General features: G+C 37.8%; 1 protein-coding gene across 1 annotated transcript; it reads right to left on the reverse strand.

Annotated features, from left to right (window-relative positions):
* Positions 1-12544: 12544 nt before the first annotated feature.
* On the reverse strand, positions 12545-19852 carry phb2a (prohibitin 2a). The gene is made up of 10 exons (XM_026946300.3): positions 19753-19852; positions 17585-17717; positions 17309-17393; positions 16995-17074; positions 16659-16843; positions 16374-16503; positions 15196-15299; positions 14052-14129; positions 13814-13890; positions 12545-13095 (listed from the first exon to the last, which is right to left on the reverse strand). The coding sequence occupies exons 1-10, from the start codon at positions 19771-19773 to the stop codon at positions 13077-13079; spliced, it is 912 nt and encodes a 303-aa protein (XP_026802101.1). The 5' UTR covers positions 19774-19852; the 3' UTR covers positions 12545-13076.
* Positions 19853-23023: the final 3171 nt, after the last annotated feature.

Consider the following 23023-nt stretch of genomic DNA (forward strand, 5'->3'; position numbering starts at 1 on the left):
GTTCTTTTGATGTTTAAAGGTATTGACAGGCTCAATGGTGCCTGAATGAATAGCAGTAGACCAGCTAGCCCAGAATTACAACTAGACAAAGCTGATCCATTTACAGAAAACTGCACCAAGCCCAAATATTTTAAGACTTTAAATACACCCTGCCAACATAGTTCATATCTTTGAGACTTTGATATTCAGCCAAAAACAGGCTGTGTAGCCACATGTTGAGTTTAGGGCTTCATTACAATAAGTTGGGTATAAAAATATTAACACTTTTATGAGAAGCAATCCATGGTGAAGACAAGCTGTGCTAAATATTGACACTAAACATATTTCTTGGGACCACAGTGCTATTTATCAAAAAGACAGCAAGTAATGTTTATTTCACCACATTTGGGCATTTTGAAGGTTTTTTCCGTGGCTTTTGGGTGTCTAAATAAATACAGTTAGCCCAACAATTCATTAAAAACAACTAGAGAAGCTGATATTTTTAGAGTAAACTACACCATGGTCAAAAGGCTAATATTTATAGGCCCATTTTCTTTTGCAGTTTAATAATACAGGTAACACAGTTCAGTATCTTTCTGGGACTTTGACCAAAGGGTATTCAATCAAAAACAGGCCATGTAGCTGTATACAGAGCTAATAACACTTCATTAGAGAGGAGAAAACCAGGTACACAGTAAAAGCACTAGGCCATTTTAGAGTCAGCATAGTTTAAAAGGCCTATGCTATGATGATTACATGGTGATAAAACAATCCCTATTTTATTCCTTAGTCATTTTTAAAGATTTTAAAGCTTTTAAAGATGTTTTGAAGATGTTTTCAGTAGCTTTTTTGGTGTCTGAATGAACAGTAGTAGCCCAGCTAATCCTGATTAACAATGAGATAAAGCTTAGGCACGTAGAGAAAACTACAAGTCCTTACATTTAAAGGCCTAGTTTTGTGTTTTGCCGTTTACATACAGCTCGCCAACCTTGTTCATGACATTTCTGGGGTTTTGAAAACGTTAAATATACACTAAAACATAATGACACACGGAAAATGTGACAAACTAGGAACTAGTTTGCGGAGAGGGAATTCACCATCTCCACCATCTTTATTTTTAGCTCCTTCACCGGTTTTCAACATGGCGCCTCACACCGAGAGGTCATTATCTCACTATTTACGTGTTATATGAAAGTCTGGATGTTGTCACTCATGTTTTGTGTAAAAGTGTCGTGTTATAACGTGTATTATTTAGGTGTGCTCTTATTCTTTGTGTTGCCGCTATGGAACAAAGGCGCCATAACAGGACTCACGAGGAGACCTGGCGCGCGACACAAAATGGCGGCGCGACACGAGCGCGCGGAGAGGACGGGGAAATGAAACCCGAGCCAACAATGGCGGGCGAAAACGAAAACACGGGGACGGGAGTCGGCCTGGATCGCGGATTTCACAGGCAAAGCGTGAATGTCGTGCACGGTATCAAATCTTTAATTCAAGGACATAATAGCATGCACAAGTACCAGCTGAGATGAAATGACGTTTCTTTATGAGTTCAGCATACACCAGCTACACAGCACAAGTAGCAAGACACGTGCACAATGCAAAGAACTGCACAAGTTTATAGTGCATTTCACACAATGCAACAAGTTGCATGACAATAAAGTAATGCACTAAAAAATTTACACGTAGTGCATTTACAAAATGCCAGATTTGCAATAAATATGCAGGACATATCTATAAAATAAGTATGGTAGTGCAGTAAACCTGTGTCCACAGTTCATACAGTTCTTGTTTAAAATGCAAGGTGTACATTTGTTCCAAATGTTCCAAATTTATAGCTGAAATTTCAAAGAGATGTTCAATGTTCCATGTTCAAAGAGTACGACCCACAGCAAATTTGATCATTCCTGTTTGAAAGTGTGTGAAAGTAATCTGACTGTATGTTACATATAAAGAGAACAAGCCATAAAATTGCTGCATTGCTTGTAAACTGGTGCACATCATTCAGAAAAACTTTGAAAACACCCAATCAGGAAATTGCCAAGTCATTTGTTAGGTTATTAGAAAATTACATGTTTGTTGTCATGCATATCAGCTACTACTGTTTACATGTCCTTTGGGAATACAACTTGGTACATCTCTGTGCTTCATGAACCAGATCAGAGGTTAAAAAAAGGCCACCTGTTAATGAAAGACAAGGAATGTAGCCTATACAAGTGCACTCGGTCACATCCCAGCAAGCTCAGTTACACCAATTTGACCTATTCCTTCGGCTTTAATCTCATTATACATTATCTTTTCTGTGCTCCATGTGTCAACTCAGAGCACATTATAATAATGGATTGGAACAGTCTAAGCGTCATTATCATGGATGAAAATGGACCTATTAAAAGTGCAGGGTGATGAAATGCAGTCTCCGTTTCTATTCATCTATCAAAGGTGTAGTACTACTCTTTCTTACACACGTCAGAAATGTGATCATTAAATTAGTAAATGTCTCTTTAATGAGGGTGGCAAACTTCTTGTCGGTCCCATCCCCCCCCAAGCCTACAAGTCTTATACCATAAATGGGATTGCTTGGGGTGTGGTGAGGTGGGGGGTTACGGTGGACGGAAGGAGGTGGACCAAAGCAAGAAGATAAAGGCAGTGGGGAGGGGTGGACTCTGAACGCTGTGGGAGGGCCAAGATCTGAAAAGTTTGTCTGCATGGATTTTTTTTAAAACATGCATGTCTACTGATAACATTTAAGAATAAATAAATATGTACCTTTAAGATAATAGTTTGCATTTACCAAAAAAAGTGCATTAAGTCAGATGCAAAAGCTATGCATGATTTATCCCTGATTTTGTCTTAAACAATGTGGTTGGAAAGGGAAAAACAATTCTTAATACATTTGCACAAATCAAAGGAAATATGCAAAAGCTACAATATGATTGGCATCATAAATGTTTAAAATAAATACAAGTTTTGTAAATGTTTTAGGTGGTGACAGAGTTTAAAGAAAAAAGGAGGGAAAAGTCTTTACGAGTAGCCCTTCCTGGCTGGCTTTGGTCCTAAAAGTGCCCCTAAAAGCGCCCTTCCCCCTTTGATTGTAACTCGATGCCCCTGGGAGCATGCGGGCCGAGTGCAGGAGGACCCTGCTGATCCGCTCATTAAATATACATTATAATTAATGGGCAGTGAGACGACATGGAGGCCTCATAGTTCATTAACACAGTGTGATTAAAATCATACCATTGTTTAGCCTCAGATCTGGGCAACCACCTTATATTTACAATCGCTGAGTTCAATAAAGTCATTGATTAATAACGCTTACACGAATATTAACACAGAGAAAGCTGAACTTTTAATTATACGTTAGAGCTGCATTACAGAAATTATAGAACTGAATGCAATGGAGAGGTGTTGATGAGCCAAATGTCCATAGAGGTCTACTGAACAAAGAGGTCAATGAGACAATTGACTCTAGGGTTTCAGCAGGAAATGAATCACTATGAGCAGACTATTCCATGCTATGCTCTCCTAAACTCTTGTACGCCCTCAGAGGAGGGTGATTGGGTAATCAGGAAACCTTGGAGACCCTTAGTGCTCACCATCTGTGCCAGACAGAGAATAATTAGTAGGAGTAAAGCTGATAAACACTCCCAAAACTGGCCAACACAGAACAGAAGGGAGGCAAGACATTAAAGTCCAAAGGCTTCCACGAATAACACAGTAAGGACATGTGTAATAGATTCATTTATATCATTGTACTTACTATAATTAGATTTTCACGTAATTTAGTGACTATATAAAAGGAAACTCATGCCTTAATTATGTTGCGTGCCTATACACACACTGGTTCTCATAACACTAGAAGCTTAGGCCATCGCTCAGCTTCATAAAAGTTGCGGGAGACTATTTTGTTAGGCATATGGAAGACATTGTCTGAAGACACAACCATCGACACATGCTAGCTGGCTATAGGGTTGCCAGATTGTTTACACTTTGCTGAATTCACTATAAACACGCCCAAGCCATAGTAACACTAGAAATTTGCAGCACCTAAAAATGTTTTGTTAGCTGTGGATAATATGTTAATAACTACAGATTTGTACTGCAATTCAGCTTCTGTAAATTAATTTAAGTATACTAAATCCTCATATAAACAGGTTTTAGGAGTTTGTTGCTATGCAAGCTAGCTACCTCGGTGGCCTTAAACAGCAAACAGCATGAAAGTAAACGAAACAACTACACCACCTAATCCAGCCTCACAGCTGACTGCCTTTTTAAATTAAATACCTTCCAGCCAGGTTAGGAAGTATTATATCAAATCTTATGCTAGCACATGCTAAGATTTGCGGTTCATCCATTTTGGAACTTCTGTGGTGAAATACAAAGAAGCATCCCTTCACAGGTCAATGCAGCCAAACAACAGGTGTGTTACTGGCCAATAATACAAATTCCCCTGTCAACGTTTCTGTGAAAAGTCTGCAAAATGAAAACAGTATTAATGGCGAATTTAATTGAAGTCACTGTTAAATTTCACTGCTGCTACTAAAACTGCCTATTAGACATATCACTACAGTAATTCGCAGATTTTTTTCAGCTTACAATATTATCAGAGTATTCTGTATGATTGGATTAAAAAAAAGAATTAAATATGTCTTATTTTCCCCACACACTTTCATTGAAATCTCGTTTACTGGGTGTCCCTTCCACGCAATGTGCCACCAAATCGGTCCATTTCAACAGACTTTGAATGACATCTGTCTTATGCTGCCTTCCAGATGGTATGGACCAGGGCACAAAAAAATGCCACCTACCTAGGATTCATTTGCTAACTGATACACAGAAGTAGAGTAAAAAGTAAAAAATAGACAATCCAAAGCTTTTTTACAATCCACCTATCATTATTGTCATATGGGAACACATTCAATCTGGCAGCATTGCCTTGCAGCGGGGACGTTTCAGTTAATCGAGTAGCTTGTATCGGTCTTTCACTGAGGCCACGTGCCCAGAGGCCGAGGTGCAGACGCAGTGCTGGCTGGGAAACGGCGTCTGTTTCCTCACACACAATGAAAACAGGAAGCAGTCACTGCCTCTCTGCACAAACATGATAACCTGAAAAGCTGAGCTCCTTACAGTAAGGGTACATTTGAAATCTAGTCTAAAGGTGACCGTGCAGAAATAGTGCACAGAAATAATTTTCAATAATGTGACCTAAATTATTCTTTCACTAGACGACAGAAATAAGCCAAAATAGGATTTGTTGTTGTGTTACCTTGAGCTATCTTTCTTATTTCATCACAATGAGGCCTGTTTTGTGTATCCCTGAACATATGTTCAAAATAATTTATGGTATATAATAAATTGTTTAATATGTTCTTAATGCCCAAGAAAGATGACATATAAATCTCTCTACACTTTTAACCTCAGTACAAATGTCAAGATTTATAAATACATGAGTAATATACTTTTTGGTAACCCCCATATGTCCTCCTGCAATACCAAATAGCTAGCTGGCTAGTTACATGCTAGTAAACTAGCCACAGGTCATCATGAATGAGTCTAGCTTTGGATTGCCATATTTTCAGTTAATGCTTTAACGGCAGACAAAATAAAATGTTACCATGACTATGATTTTGTTCATCAGTAACATTAGATATGTTATCTAGCTAGGAAGATTAGCATTAGAATTCCTAGAAATTGTCTCTTATTTTTGAGAAAGTCTGTTTTAAACAGAGAAATTAGATTATGTGCTGCCACCCACAAAGTTTTTGAGTACTTTTTTAGCGTTCTGTGAGAAAGACTTTTTGTTTAGGTGCTTAGTGCAACTAAAGTGTGAAAAATGCCATAGATACAGTAACTTATTACATTTAACCAGTACAAAGAGTCAGGTTTCAAATTTCCTAGCTAGGTGTGAAGCGCTGGCTAAAGTTTACACACAGCACATTCCAGTTAGCATTCCTGTTCTTCCAGCTGCAGACAAAGGCTCGAGTGTGCCCTGAGGCAGCTGGAAGCAGTGAGAGAAAGCAGAACGCCTGGACAGAACAAAAAAAAAAAAAAAAAAGAAGTCAGTGTACTTTCCCATGAATTCACCCCTGAGCCAGTCTTTCTGTACGGAGACCCAATTATAGCACACTTCTCCAAGGTCTTTCTTAAATGCATGCCTTTAAACTTTTAGTGTGCACTAAAAGACAACTAAAAACATTCCCTTGGAGGTACATGACCCCTGGTTTGTCTTCTGTAGACAAACAGAGATGATTTGAATAACATGGAAAGAAGGAAAGAAAGAAAAAGGAGCATCACTAAGCAAACTAGGGCAGGCTATCTAAATCCCCTTTGACTATATAATGAGAGTGCCATAAAACAGAAGCAGGTTAATTAAATCCATTCTGACTGTGTGTTGCACCAGTTTATCAATTCATCTCCAGGGGAGGAACCTCAACCTGGAAAAGCTAGCAGGACGTGCTGCAGCTGCCAGCTGATCATGGGGTGGCACCAAAACAATGCAAAATGATAAATCATAACCAACGTCTAAAGATACAATAACATGTTGTGCGCTTCACAGAGAAATCAATTCACAAGCTAGTGTTCTTACTAAAATGTCAGCCTGAGTTTTGTTTATACAGAAGGGCAAATTTGATCCATTTCTTAAACTGGATTTGTAAACTGAGAGTCCACAAGTAACCAAATCTGGTTTGCTTGTCACAAATTTCTGAGATCAAGATTTCTGAGGTCATTTGCCAGGTCAACCTGCATCTCAAGTAAAGAAATCCTGATTAAAGCAGATCTGAAGCTGCATTCAGTACACAGGACACATGAAATGACCAAGTGTAAACAGGGTCAGATCCATATACACTGTAAATTTGGTTTGATTCTAATAAGTTATTGAGATATGTTCTGATTTCATTTTTTGTTTTTTTGTTTTTTTGTTTTTTTTTTCAAAAGTCAGAAAGTGTTTCTAGCTTAGGCAGGCAGTTCAAGTCTGATCCATGTCAAATCTGTATGTGGATATAATCTTGATTACATTTGGTCATATAATGACTCTTGATTATAAGTATTATATTAATAGATTAAACAGATAAAAATGAAAGTGTAAATGCAACAGATTTAAAAACAGACTTCAATCACTTCAGGAGGTCTGAGGTGCATTTTAGCCTAGTTATTCTAGTGTAAATGCATCTGTCTCTCCAAGCCACATTTGGCAAGTAAAACCCCTCCCAATAAGTGACGCACATGCCCCATGAATGTCAACGATGACACCTTTAACAACATGCAAGATTAAAAACGGCATGAAAAATCAACAGTTTTGATGTAGGAGCCGTCTTATTCATAAAACTAAAAATAATGAACAACGCCAGAAATTGGTGTGAATGTAATGAGCTGAATTGTATATTAACATGCAATACAGCCATGGGTGGTGGTTAAAATCTTAGCAGAATACAATCCAGATACAAGATGCATGAAATGACTGGGTGTCTTAGTTATCTGTAACATATAGATACAGCTTACGCTTTTATCGTAATTGTTCCTCCTGTGTGGCTTTAGCTGCTAATGAGCTGATTAGCTCTCAGGCTATGAGATGACTGGCTCCTGTATGCTCTCTGAGGAATGTCTTAAATCGCAACTTGCTAATGAGGAACTGGGATGGTTTTTTTTGTGATGCATCTATTTATACCCCTGCAAATAACAGGTTCTTTTAAGAACTTGTTAGTGTAACTTGTTGGAATTAACTCTTACTTTAGGCGTTTGGGATACACCCAGTGCAGTAATGATTGGTGTGGCCTACAAAAGTCACCTGAAGGAAACCTGTTATGCTGATTATTTCCTATTCATTTCATTTGGAAACAGTTTTACAAAGGAAAGAAAAGAAAAAAATAGCCAGTGTTATTCTATGCATGGTTTGGATTGACATTTGTGTTTCAGCCTCTTGCTGTTGTTTTTTTTTCCTACATCAGTGGTTTTCAAAAACCTTTGGCTAAACTACAGTACACCCTATCAATCATCTTTCAAGCCAAGCCACAGCTTTTTATTTTTCAGAAAACTGTTAGAGTAAGAAACATAAAACATATAATTTGATGGCATAAACAGAATATTCGGGGCAAGGATTATCCATATCTTGCAACATTCAATATAGAAAATGTATTTAATATTGAGAGAAATATTTTAATATAATATCCTATTCCAACATATTTGTCTGGAAAGTGGTGGTATTTGTGAGGTTTTCTTTTTAGCTAATCCTGCCTTTTTTTTTTTCTTTTTTTTTTTTTAGTAAGCCACTAGAAGGTCTCTTTGCTGACATGCTGCATTTTGCTCTTGACTGAGGTGAAAGTAACAGAGTTGTGGGTTTTATTTTTACCAAATACATAAAATGTGGTTACCTAACATCCATGGTAGTGCCACAATGACATGAAGCACATGCTAATGATTTTTTAAAATAATAATTTTCTTTCAGGCTATAATTTGATTAACAGCATTTTATTTTTAAAGCAGTCTCATCAATCATATCACAATATCACTGATAATGTAGACAAATGAACATGAAATTGAATTTTCTTCTTCCTATGATCATCCAGACATTTAGATGATTCAACTTCCTCTTGAACATGTGACTTGTGGAATATACCAAATGTTTCATAGGGGGTGAATGTGTACATGTAACAGGACTGAGTGAATGTGAACTAAAATGTAGAACCTATACAGACGACTCATGGAAAAGGATGGTTCAATCATGTGATCTTACATGTATTCATAAAAGAGTGCGAAAATAATATGTTTTTTTAATGATTATTAAGTAATTTAATGATTATATTTCAAGGTAAAGCGTAGTTAGAGTAAGCTTGGATGGGCAAAATGCTGTTTTCTAAGTGCTGTATGTGCTTTGCATGTTTTATTTATCTGAATCATGCACATAGGTCATTGTGAAGGACACATTACCTGCGTTTAATTTTTTTTTTTTTACCTTTAATTTACACAAATGTTTGTAATTGTAATATCAGTAAGACACAAATGGCAGCTCAATCATGGAATCACCATTTGAAGCCAGGTGACTGCAGTCATGCACACGCTGCAGAGAGAGCATCATGACTTTGATGTAGGTCACACACTTTTCACTCATGCCTGCACAGTTAGCACAATTTTTTTTTTTTTTTGGAAAATGCTCAACAACCAGGAACTACTGCTCTCCAAAAATAGAAGCATAAATAACTCCTTTGTGCTACTGTAACCTAACATTGAGTGCTAATCTCCGGGCAAATCTCCATGATCTCCCATCCCGCTGTGAGGTCAGCGTATCCATGGCAACACTGCAGCTGAGAGAGAATTTGGACTGTGCTCCAATACACGTACACGTGCCCTAACTGGAACACTGAAGAGATTGCTGACCTGCAGTGGGCTGGGTTTCAAACGGCATGCTTTAAAAAGTAAGACATAAAACATGACATGTTATAGGACAATAATCAACAATGGAGTGGTGCGAGTTCTTTTTTTTTTTATCCATTTGTAGTTACATTGAATGCTGTGAAACATCCTTGAAACAAGTTGGATCTTGTTATCAGTAAATGTTATAGCAGATATAAGCTGTGATTCCCTCTTTTTTTTTTTTAGCTTAATAAGAAAACAAGAATGCAACTTGCTAACGAAAAACCCAAAATCATCACATTTTGACCGATCAAGAATTCAACATCACTGTGGTACCATGTTAAAATACAAAATACAGTTTTGTAGCCTTAAAAAAATACAAATACACTGATAAATACATTGATTTATAAGTGGAAAACAAACATTTAATAGTAGACTTTTAAAAAGAAAAGGTAAATTCCACCCCTTACAAGAACTTCTTACAGACAAACAGAACTAAATAATAATCATAACAGTAAAATATTAAGATTTTTTTGGCGGCGTGTGATTATTACAGCATTATGTTGTTCAAGTAGTATAGCAAAAATTACTATTATTTGTGAATTTCATTGTACTGAAAGACATTTAATATGCTAAATTTCATTAGATTCAAATTACAAATTACTTGAGATTTTATTCTTAAATGAGAATGATAATAAGGGGTTTTAAAGGGTTTAATCACGTTATGGTGGGAATTTTTTTTTTGTATTTGTATTTTGTTTTTTTGTATATTTTCAAAAATTGTAATAGTATAAATATATTAAATTGTTATAGTATATACCCACACCTACACAACCTTTACAATATCCCTGTTTTTGTTTTTTATCCATGATTTTAGAGAAATTATTATAGACAAGTTTACCTTCTGTACAAGAAATACAAGTGTTCATAGTTTCAAATATATTATAGGTATGTGATTGTTTTTACATTTATAAATATAACTGAAACAGTACTGAATAAGCATGAGCTAAATATTCAGTCAGGGTTTCTTTTTTTTAATTTATTTATTTATTTTAAAGAAGTTTGTAAATCCCTAAATCCCAGCCAGTCCTGTTTCCTTCCCATATGGACTTTTGGCCTGCATTCAAAAAATGCCGCTGGATTCTATAGGCTGAATCCAACAAAGGGGGCGTGGTTTATGTGATTTGCATAATCTCCTCCCCCTTTATGAATATTAATGAGTTGAGGAAGGCGCCCAACCCCCTCTGCAGAGCTCCCGGTGCAGAGCAGAGCTTTTTATAGAGGTGATATTTTTTATAGAACCGAGAGAGCCCATTTCTCACAGGATCGTGCTGAGACACGCGCTTAATCAGAACACATCACTCACTCTCTCTCTCTCTCTCTCTCTCTCTCTCTCACACACACACACACACACACCTCTTTCTCTTTGCAATATTTAAAAAAGCATTGCACTGTAGCAAACAGCATCATTATACAGTACACCATATGTATATATATATATATATATATATATATATATATAGTGCACTATTGTAGAAGGTAGTATACATTTTTAACCACACAGTATGGTGATGTACTATTTGAACATGCCACTCAAGTACTCCACTATACTCTTTTGGATAATGTCCATGTTCAGCATGCTCTGATTTTCTCAAGTCCTCTTTCTCCCTCTCAGACATTTGAGGCCTTGAATTAGTGACTGTGTTTGGCGCCATCTCCTGGACAAACCAATGAACTGAACACCATTACACAGTCTACTCATGGCCCTTAGGGGTTTCTTTTAAATTTGTAATAAATATTTAAAAAGAATAAATATTAATAAATATTTATTACAGTGGAGGTACACATCTGTGGTCTAATATGGGTGGAAGCCAGCATAGTTAAGCGCCTGCTGTAAATACACCTACTATATCTTTTACATTTAATAATTAAATATTCAGTGCAACCATAAAGCTGATGCAGTCCTATAGCTGAGCAGTTGAGGGTTAGGGGTAGAGACGGCACTGATCCGATACCCAGTACCCGTAACAAGCTGATACCAGAAAAAACGGTGGCTCGGATATGGGAGGAAAAATACCGGATATCGGATCAAATGGCAGAGATTGGAATATGTAAAACATTCACATATAAAGACTGTTTTTTCTTGTTAGGACTGATTTTATTATGCTTTATTATATTTACAATCTAAGTCATTTGTGTGTGAACCACATTAACTGTGAAGTGCCTCAGTTAAAAAAAAAGTTTAGTAGTTTTTAAATAAAACAATATCAGATGTGTATCAGTATTGGCTGATACTCAGGGTTTCAGTATTGGTATTTGAAATTGGTATCGGTGTTGGAAAAGAAAAGTGGTATCGCACCATCTCTTGTTAGTGGCTTTGCTTTACAAAGGATTTGAACACAACCTTCCAGTCACAGAACCACTAGGCAACTCTTCTGTAAATCAGCTGAGCATAACAGATCCAACTTGCCAAACACCTGAGATTTAAAGAGGGTTTTTCACATGCTTACTGCTTCAATACCACGAAAGATAGATCTGATTCTATATCAGCACACTGGTTATTTGATTCTTCGAAAAGTATCAAATAACCAGTGTGCTGATTATTCCGACTTTAAAAAATGGGTTAAAAAATTTAAATCCTGCAGAATCTAAATAAGAAAGAGATATAAATGAACTGAGAAACGTGACTTGAATAGGTCTTCAAATACAAAGATTTAGGGATACGATGAAACACTTGTTTAGCTTTTTAACTTAATTGCTAATAACAAGTACTAAAGCAAAAGTCTTTTGATTGATAGATAGATAGATAGAACAATAGATAGATAGATAGAACAGTTTAGAAGCACCTACACTTACCCCACTCATTAACTAGTAGTTTTTTTTTTCATTAACTCCCACACAAATTACTTTTCAAATTTACCATGTGTATTCAAATTGAAAACACCCCTAACCCTATACACTCTGCTGTTACATGGCCTGCATTTGCATACTGGAACATGATTGGCTTTTATACTTTATTATGTAATAACACCTGCCGAACTGCCCTGGCAAATCGTCACTCCTGAACCCATCAAATACCTGTACATTTCCCTCAAGTATTAAAAAAATACTTGTTTAATAAAGTTTAGGATGACTCAAAATCCAGTCGAGTATCCATCCTTGCTCCTATAGCATTTTGAATTATGGTAAGTACACCAAAGGAACACAAATAGCCAGTTAGTCTGGAAAAATCAAGATTTAATGAAACCTCCTTTGAGGGCTTGAGTGTTTTGTCAGATTACACATTGCAGAGGAGCCCGCTGGTCCCTGAGCATGGGAAAAACAGCAGGGACAAAAGCAAACGAAAAATCAAATGTGTAAACATTAACTAACAGATGAGTGGCCCTTATAACATCATCAGGTTAAAGAAAACGTAGGTGTGTATTCATAATACTATGTCTCAAACATACAGGCAGTTAACATAACTACTTATCTCAATGCTTCGATTTGTTACACTGATACTACAAATTATGACGAAATTCTTACGTAACCTTCGACCTCTTTAATAGATGGGTTGTGTCTAAACCATGTGTAGTAAGTCTCCCTAAATGTGTGTTTATATTTGTGTGTGTTTTAAAGGGCACCCAACCCCTTGCTGGAAGGCCTGCACTCAGAGACAGGCACTGCTGAGAGAGGTCAGTTTGCAGTAGACGTTAAATACAGCACAGATGCTCAACACATGGAATGCTCACACTCCCCCAGGACGATGCGTCTCATTTCCCCAGGGACAAACTGTAAAACAGGAAACACACAACCTCCATCACCATCATCACCAGAGAGTCATTTAGCGCTACACAATGAATCACTTGGTTAATGTAATAGTGGGCTTAACTAAAAAACAATTGGCTGATTTTGAACATCATTTTTTATCACTGAATCTAGTACATCTAATCACAAGCTTAAGTCACATAAATTAGATATTTCTGCAAAAATAATCGACATTCAATCATTACTGTGATGAGCTTGTGTGAAAAGCATACTCATTAAGCATCATCTGTTTTTTCCTTTGCAAATGTACATCACTTCATTTTTTCAGGGCAGGGTAAACAGACTAAAGGTGCGTCATGCTTTTGTGGTGTAACAGAGTATCGCTAATCATTCTGTTCATGATTACAAGCTGAAGCTGAGTGTGTATTAAATGAAAAGGCTTGAGGGTGTCAAATTCACCCATCAGGTCAAGCTGATCTTCTGAACCAATTAGAGCATGACGCACACACATCAATGATGCAGCTCCCCTCACGCCTACATAAGAACTAAACTGTGAGAGAGAGAGAGAGAATTCGGCCTTGACTTAAGAGTGTATATACTCTAAAAAAAGAAAGCAACAGTTCTACCAAAAATCAAATGTCTACAATGTTCCTTAACCAGGGGCAAATTTGCTGTCTCTGGGTTTTCTTTCTGGTGTTCAAAAGTGTGTGAGAAGTAAGAAGAGAGCAGGAGAGGGCCTTACTTGTCGAAGGAGCTGTCCTGCAGATTCAGCACTAGACTGTCTGCATTCAGGTATACTCTATTCTGCGAAGTCGCCACCTGCAAAACACACAAGTGCAAGATTGTTTCACCTGAATACATCCAGATTTATCTACTACAAGTCATGCTCGTCTATACGTCTATACGTCTATACAATCCTCAATACAGCATGGCGGTATGTTAATCATAAACATCGATGAGGTTAGAAGTTTGCATCTCACCGTCTTGGCGATGTTCTGGGCGGCTCGGATGCGTCTCAGTTTAAGGTAGCCGGGATTCTTCGTTACGGCTTCACCCAGCTGGAATACGCAAACACACACAACACACACACACAATAAAGACCTCATCCTCCATTTCTGTCCCCATCAGCAGAGAACAAACTGACCTGTGGCCTGCAGCATTACAGCACATCAGGTAAAAAGAGGAGGACAAAAGCAGCAATATAAATGACTGCTTAGCTCATGCAAACAACAACCTTGAAAAAAAAAAAAATGCTTACTGTGCATTAAAAATGTGAACAAACTGTACAGTATTGCTGAGAGCTTTTATATACACACCTGCAGGAGGGCACAAAAAACATGTCTTATATACAGCATAACTGAATAATTTCAAAAGTGCCTCAGCAATATGCTACAATGTGTTCACAGGTCTAATGCACTGTATTGTACTTACTGATCGCTATTCATAGTGTATATTATGTTTAATTCTGTTCTGTAACTACTAACCTAACTACAAGTCAGGTTATGAGAAACCCAAGCACATTTTCTTTATCGACTTTCTGAAGAAAGTTTTTCAATGACTCCGTTTTTATTGCCTATTTAACAGGATTTTGATTTATGTTACTGATTAATAATAAAAATCTCATAGCCATGCTATTGCAAACTGTCATTACTTTATCAACAAATTAAACACAAAATCTACAGGAGTGTTTTATTATTAAATATTGTGATTAAAAAAAAAAGATTTACAGACATTTTTTTCAGGTCCTGATAAATGAAATGAAATCAGGAGTGTATGTAGTTAAATATGGAACTACGGAAGGACTAACAGGACAAACACTTGACCAGAATACCACTCTGAACACAGCAACAATTATGTAAATATTACATAATTATTTTTAAGCAAGCAGAATTTTGGCGTAGGGTGGTGCATCCGTCATCTAGAGCAACTTCATGTCTCATTTAAGCATAGTGGCAGTGAAGCCACCCATTTTGTCTACCAAATAACAACCCTGCATATTGAAAAAACATGTGTTGCACAACCAGAGCTGTTTATAAAATACATTACTCAAAATCATGTGATATTCAAGGCTAGTAAGTTAAAAAAAAAAAAAAAAAAAAAAGAAAGGTGAAAAGTGGACTGTACCATTTTAGCAGCCTGAGCCTCTCCCTCAGCCTGGATGATCTTCTGCTTCTGGTCCTGCTTGGCCTTCTCCACGTAGAACTGAGCTCTCTGGGCCTCCTGCTGGGCTGAACATCAGAACAGGACAAATCATGTGTGAGATTATTCATGACATCTGAAAGCAATAAACAGACTGGACAGTATGGAAGTGTTCTAGCAGTGTGCACACTGAGCATCATTAGTCTTTAGTAATCAGGTAAGGATGCTACATGGAAACATGTGACAATGGTGCCTCCTAGTGGAGGATTGGTGTAAGAACACAGGACTAAATACTTCATATTTTTGCATAAAATACATTGTAAAAGCAGTAAAGTGTCATTTATCTATAGCAAAATATAATAAACAAGCTCTTAAACCCAGTATAGCTGGTAAGGCCATGCTGTCCTATGAAGGAATCATTTTTTTAAAGGACAATTTACTTCCTGTTTTTCCAGGTTAAGCAAGTGGTGCAATTTATCAGTTGTAAATCATTATAAAATGAAATACAATTAGATTTTTCCATTTTAAGCCATTATTTCCTTTGGATACACTTGTTTCATGTAGTCGACCACCTCATTTCTAGTTTGATCAGAGAAACTGTCAGTAAGCTCCCAAAATTCTGACCTGGAATTCCCACTTTGCAGGTCAACATGAACCATTTTAAAGCCAGTTGGAAGGTTGGAATTACTTGTTTCCCTATATGACATTATTGTCATGATCACAGTCTGTACTCGATAGACTACTCTGCAGATTAATGGGCTGGTCTGAGTTGACAGTTGGGACAAAATGTGAAGTGATCGAGAAGCACAGACTCTAATTTCTCACCTCTTAATCGATTTTCGGGCCTGTCGGAGCAAGCCAGAGTGCATTATACGTTTTATATTTTCAGCCCAAGGCTGAACATAGTCTAAGAGTTTATGTCATTAAGTTGAATCTGAACAGATTCTATCATCAGCCAGTGACACTAACTGGAAGTAAAATCCTTTGCTTCCGAGTTTAGTTCGGTTCAGCAAATGATTCAAAACATAGCTTCACATAACTACACTGTCTATCATCAAAACAGTACTTCCATTGAGGACCAAATCATGAAAACATCTCAATACAACTATTAAAGCCATCTGTTATCCTATGAGCAGTAAAATTGCTGTACTAAAGTTCCTTACCGACTTGCTTGGCTTCTACAGCAGCTGTATACTCCTTGCTGAAGCTGAGTTCTGTAATGGCCACATCATCCAGAATGATGTTAAAGTCTTTAGCTCTCTCTATCAGCTCCCTCCTGATCAGCAGAGACACCTAGACACCACGCCAGGACAATAAAAGACGATAGAGATGGATGTATTTCTGATCTAAAATACATCCAATGACTGCATTCAAAGCAAAATACTGTCCATCTTCGTTGCACAAAGATTTTCTAAATGTACGTTGGAGACTGTGGGTTGGCAGAGTACCTGAGCTCTCTGTGTGATGAGCTGTGAGGCATTAAACTTGGCTACGACGCTCTTCAGGACCTCGTTGACGATGGAGGGCAGCACCCGCTCGTCGTAGTCCTGGCCCAGGTGCTGGTAAAGGAAGGGCAAGTTGGAGGCCACAGGACGAGACAGCACACGCAGAGCGATGTTCACCATCTGAAGATCTGTGAGTGGACAGAGATGTCACTAATGATATCCATAAAATGCGATCAGTCAGTGAAAAATGCTTTAATGGAATAGTCTTTAATGGAAAAGCCAAATTTGCACTCGCTTACATGAAGGGTGCCAATAATTTTTTTCATATCACGAATTTACCTTTGCTTCCTGTGAGGGATGAAATCTTGCGAGGTCTGGCTCGGATGTCATAAATGATTGGATACTGGAACCACGGTATTCTGGTAATAGTAATAAAATAAAGGATTATCACCAAGTTTCAGAATTAATTTCTATTTCTTGCTTTCTCGTTGTGCAGGATATTAAACACTTCCCGAATCGCGAAATGAAAAATGGATGCTTTATAAGAAGCACTCAACCACATACTTGGTCAGGTGAAATCTATATAAAACTATAAAACTGAATCTGCAGCACAGTGAAGTATCTGAATGTGAAAGCGAGTGAGAATATGAAACCTGAAATGCAGCCCCTCTGCCAGCACTGTGTCCATCTGCATGCCTCCAATTCTGTTGAAGATGATGGCCCTCTGTCCACCTTCCACTGTGAGAACAATCAGACAGCCGTCAGTGGACCGACAAACCAATGCCATGCAGGCAAGTTCTTTATGCAACACCTGCACCGATAGTCTAATATTTTCTGTATATATCTATACACACTTCTGCCATAATAGTATCACAAAGGCCAATATCATAACAAATAAGAGATGAGTCTATATTGTGTAGCTGTGTTACCTGTGTATGTAGCTTCTTTAACACCGTAAGCCAGAGCTCCAGCACCGATGAGCAGTTTGATGCCGAGGCCGGCGCCTCTCGGACTGCCGGCGGACATCCGGCCTGCAATCTGCCTCAGCTGCTGCAGAAAACCCTGAGAGAAAGAAAACATTGAGGGGAAACACAGGTTTTAGCCCTTTCGAAAAGAAAAGGACAGGATATATGATATGATATAAAGAAAAAATATGTCGCTATTATCTTTGCACTGCTTTCCATTTGTTCTTGCGCGCCTCTGGATCTTTGCCTAAAGTTTTCTTATTTCTCTCCAAAAATTCAGTCACTGTTTTATTAATGTTTGTATAAGTGCTTATAATGTTGCATCACGTTTGCCACCGAATCTTCAAACCGCTCTGTTTTACTTGCACTCCTTCTGCTTTGGGTCAGTTCTGGCGTCCGAACCCTAAGAGTGCTTTCACATATGAAGGAACCCTGGTGTGTTCTCCTCCTCAGTACGTTTTTTTTTAGGCACATGATAACACAACAACCTCTCTCAGGTGAGGACCAAAACAACTGGTCCCAGAGCTTCTGAGCGAGATGGTCTCTGTCCACTTCCAAGCGAACTCTAAAGCAGTTCCAAAGTGATTCGATACTGAATCAACTCGACTGCAGGAAGTGACCCAAACGTACCATGTGTTTTGGGTTGCGGCATTGTAGATGCAAGCTGCTAAAATGAGCCACGAAGTGCAAACTGTGCCAAAGGACAGAGCTGTAGCTGTAGAGCTGCCATGAGTTTGGGATATTTGAACTGACAAACAAAAAGAAAAAACAAAACTCTGGATACGATACACAAAATATCTTAAACTAGTGACATTTAACTAACTCTAAACTAGAGTGCCAGCCTCGTGATCTCTGTGCTCGGGTGATTTTTGTAATTTCTACGCACACTTGCCGGAAGTTTGTTTACATTTTTTGTTGCCAAATTTCTAGCCAATAAATGAAACAAGGGAATTGTCAGTCCTGCCAACACCTCAGCCAAGTTTTGTTTTGCTTTTTCGTCCGTTTATCTATCTGCAGTGTGAAACCAAACTAAACAGCAAACGAAATCAAAAGCCTACTCCCCCCCCCCCCCCCCCCCTCAGAAAACTGCCCCGGTACACTTCCCTGCTCAACCAAGTATCAGGAGCCACCTTACAGCTCCTGGTTTCCTCTGGGTTCTCCGGTTTCCTCCAAAAAACATGCCGGTAGGTGGACCGGCTTCACTAAATTGCCCCTAGGTGTGAACGAGTGTGTGAATGAGTGTGTGAGCTTCCCTGTGATGAACTAGCCTATATCCTGCCTCGTCCACAGCGTTCCCGGGATAGTTTCCGGCTTCACCGTGCCCCTGACCATAATAAAGAGCTGTTGATCAGTCTTAAGAATATAATGCATGGTGCATGATTTGAGACACAGCCTGTCCTTGGTCTATGCCAAAACAAGGGCCAATTTCACTACAAGGTCAAGGAGAGAAGATTTGGACAAATGAAGTGTAGATTAGTTTCACTTTCACAGTGAAATCTCTTGTTTATTAAGTGTTTATTATTGAGTGTTTAGTGTTAACTTGTAGGCTGTGCTCCAATATGCATACATGTGTACTATCGAGCTCGTGCGCAGAACTTTGCTGCTGCGTTCCAAACCGTTAGCTTCACGCGCGCAACATTCTGTTTTTTAAAGAACAAAATTCCAGAAGTTTCCAGAAACCCTGAAGAAGAAAACAAAAACACGTGACGTTGATACGCTTTTTAAATTTTAACGGTTTGTTCCTGGGTGCTCACGCGCTGAGAGGTTAATACACCTCTCACCCTGTGTGCTCGTGTTAGCATAACTAGCTAATGTACCGGTATACGCCGTTATCCTGATGTGTAACTCACTTTAACATTAATGTCATAGCGTCCGTTACGTTCTGAGTTGAACTACACACATATATGTTTGCTAAATGATTACATTTACATGATTATTATTATTGTTATAATATTATGACTCGCAATATGAACGCAATATCTCGGCTAAGCTTCTAGCTAGCCAATATCACAGGACACATTCAACTAGAAATGACAAATAAATCAAACCACACTTATCACAAATACACTTAAACAGTACATACAATTATACACGTCTTTATAAATCACGTTTTTAATTTAAAAGACACTTACTCCAGGCTCTTTCCCTGCCATGCTGCCTCGTCTACTGCTCTCAACCTGACACTCCAAGGGCACGAGAAAGCACTTCCGGTCCAACCCAGATGCACGACGGGAGTTGAAGTAGCACCTGAAGATATTAATGACAGTAGTGGCACTGTGTACTGTGTCTGTGTCTATACAGTAAATCAGTATATCAGTCTAAACTGAAGCCTGGGGGAAGCCATAAATAATCCCCTAATGTACAGTAATACATGAATAATTTAGATTTAATACATACAGATATATTGGAAAGTACTCTGTAATACAGCTACCAGAATGTCAGTTTACGCTCACCTGCTACTTTATCTTCAACTTTCCAGTTTTGGTGAGCTTATAGCCTCAGCACTGTAGCCTCAGATTCTTGTTCTTGGCCGACAGGATGTGGTGCTGTTGTATCTGCTGTTGTATCCCATCCACATCAAGGTTCAGGCATGCTGTATGTTCTGAGATGCTTTTCTGCTCATCACGGTTGTAAAGAGTGGTTATTTGAGTTACCATAGCCTTCCTGTCAGCTCGAACCAGTCTCCCACCGAAGGCCATTCTCCCTTGACCTTTCTCACCAACAAGGTGTTGATCATCCACCTAAGGTTTGATGTTTTTCGCACTACTGTATATAAATGCTAGAGAATGTTGTACATGAAAATCACAGGAGATCAGAAGTTTCTGAAGCTGATCTGGCACCGGCAACTATGGCGCAGTCAAAGTCACTGAAATCCCATTTTCCCCCCATTCTGATGTTTGATGTGAACATTAACTGAAGCTCTTGACCTGTATCTGTATGATTTTATGCATTGTGCTGCTCCCACATGATTGGCTGATTGGATAATTGCATGAATGAACAGGTTTACAGGTGTTCCTAATAAAGTGGTCGGTGACTATATTTAGCCTATTTGTATATTTTGTTCTTAATTATGCTATTTAATCATTTTACTATAGCACATACTACATGTTTCACAGAATACATCATATTTGTTGCATTGCAAACCTTTATTCAGCAAACCAGAAATGTATTAAATAAGAAAAAAAAAGAAATACAGCTAAATGTTTAGTAATAACTGAACAAACATTGTGCTTATGATCTATATATTCACCCAGACCTAAAACGATGCAATTATACGTATACTGTAAATATATATGACACATGTTATATACTCATTATTCAATATATTTTAATATAAACACATTAAACTTTTTATATTAATCATTTTGTAATGGTAAATATTATTGCTGTGCTTTGCATTTTAATATCAAATTGCATGCTTTTTTTTTTTTTTTTTTTTTTTTTTTTTTGCATGCATGCATCCAACAGAGGGCAGTGTAACCTAGCTGCTTTGTTTAAAACTACAGTATTACTGTAAGTGCAAGTGAGGTTTGTAATTCCTTCATTCATTCATTCATTCATTCATTCATATCCAGTGCTTTATCCTGGGAATACTGAGCAGAGGAGGGAATAAACCCTGAATGGGATGCAAGTCCATCACAAGACACAATGCACACATTCACACACGCATTCACACTTAGGGGAAATTTAGAGTCACCAATTCACCTACTGTCATGTTTTTGGGAGGTGACATTTTAGTTAAAATTGCCTATGGATTTTTCTGACCTGCTTCCTGTATGTTTCTGGCACTACTGTAATTCAATTCAACCTTTTAATAACCTTTAACAACATTTTACTAATCTCATCACCTCCCTGTTTGCACTCTATCAGTCCCAGATGGACAGATGGCCGTGGGACTGATATATATATTTGCCTGTAGCGCTGTGTCTGACACTGTGTCTGACATTTTGACCACTACATCTGCCAGCCACACCTATCCTTCACTGTCTGCAACTGGCAACCCTCTATAGATAGTCCAAACTTTGTGAGATGACATGGAGGTTACCAGGTACACACTCATTCACATAAACCCCTCACTGTGCCGTCTGCCAGCTCAGGTGATTAAAGTCTTACTTAATTTCTCGGAAATCCACCAGTGTGTAAACATTAAGCTTAATGACAACGCTTTCAACATTTTTTTTTTTTTTTGTACTTGTGCACTTTGATGAGATTTCGAGCCTCACCCAGAGAGCAAGCGTGTGCACTGACACATCATTTTGGCACAAAGAGGTGCAATGTCCCAGAGGAAGAGGTGATGATAGTGTGTATTTCTGACCCGATTTTGGTGTCACTGCATGATATAATAAAACCAAAATGTTCACTGTCTGTTAATCACTTACTATTATTTTTTTTAAATAATTTATTTATGTGAAAATTTAGTGGAGAATGAACAATGACCAGAGGAAGGGTTTACATGTCTTGATAATATAATCATAAAAGCAGCAGAAGGATAGAGAAAACACTCTGCTGGTCTGAAAGGTGTTGATTAATTTTCTGTAACAGCAGCTCTGACAGTAGTGCAGCTGCAAATCACAGGTTTATATTAATCCTCTTGTTCTAATATGTTATTGTTGCTATAGTAACAGCTCATTCACAGGGATTTCGCTCCACATAACCAAAGCCTAATAATAAATAATTCAAAAATGGTGTGGTTATTTAACTAAGAAAAACATCTAATGATCTGTTGATATGGTGAAAATGTCTATACTTTTCTATACTGTTCTATACAAATACTCTACTGTTACAAAGCACTGGCACTGGAGACTCCTTCCATTATTTAACATTTATGGAAGGAGTCTCCAGTGCCAGTGCTTGGTAACAGAAAAATACCCACTGTGTTTAAAAAGACTGCTGTTCCTTCCAACACAGACTCCTTTACGTCCATAAAACACAAAGTTGTTCTTAAATGTATATATTTTTAAGACTTTTAAGATTTTCAAGAAGTTTAATGTGGCATTTATTGTGTCATTTTGACGTAAAAATAAAACTGATTAAATTTACCGTGGTCCAAGGGGTAGCTTAATTGCTTACTGGATATAGCAATATTGTTGATTTATGTCATGTATAACCTAACCAACACACACACACACACACACACACACACACACACACACAGAGCTGGTGAAAAATCAGTCTTGGGTATTTATATTGCTGTCAGTTCATTTAACAGCTCTGTGCTTGGACTGTGTTACTTCCTCATTTTTAATAAAAGCGTCTGCCAAATGAGTACATGTACACATAAATATCTTTTAATATTTACAATCAGAAAAATGATTTTTAAAAAGTCTATATTTTTTTCTAGGGCAGAGTAAATTCTCATTATTTTGAATTGATCAAGCATAAAAGATTTATGTGGATTTTTCA

This window comes from Pangasianodon hypophthalmus, chromosome 21 (assembly GCF_027358585.1).
Source record: "Pangasianodon hypophthalmus isolate fPanHyp1 chromosome 21, fPanHyp1.pri, whole genome shotgun sequence".
Lineage (NCBI taxonomy): Eukaryota > Metazoa > Chordata > Actinopteri > Siluriformes > Pangasiidae > Pangasianodon > Pangasianodon hypophthalmus.

Excerpts from the sequence above, each read along its gene's own strand:
- phb2a (XM_026946300.3), bottom strand. The coding sequence starts at position 19,773 with ATGGCAGGGAAAGAGCCTGGA. Across the intron at positions 17,394-17,584 it reads TAAAGAAGCTACATACACAG|TGGAAGGTGGACAGAGGGCC; the intron begins GTAACACAGCTA and ends TTGTTCTCACAG. Across the intron at positions 14,130-15,195 it reads AGGCTCAGGCTGCTAAAATG|CTGGGTGAAGCCGTAACGAA; the intron begins GTACAGTCCACT and ends TGCGTATTCCAG.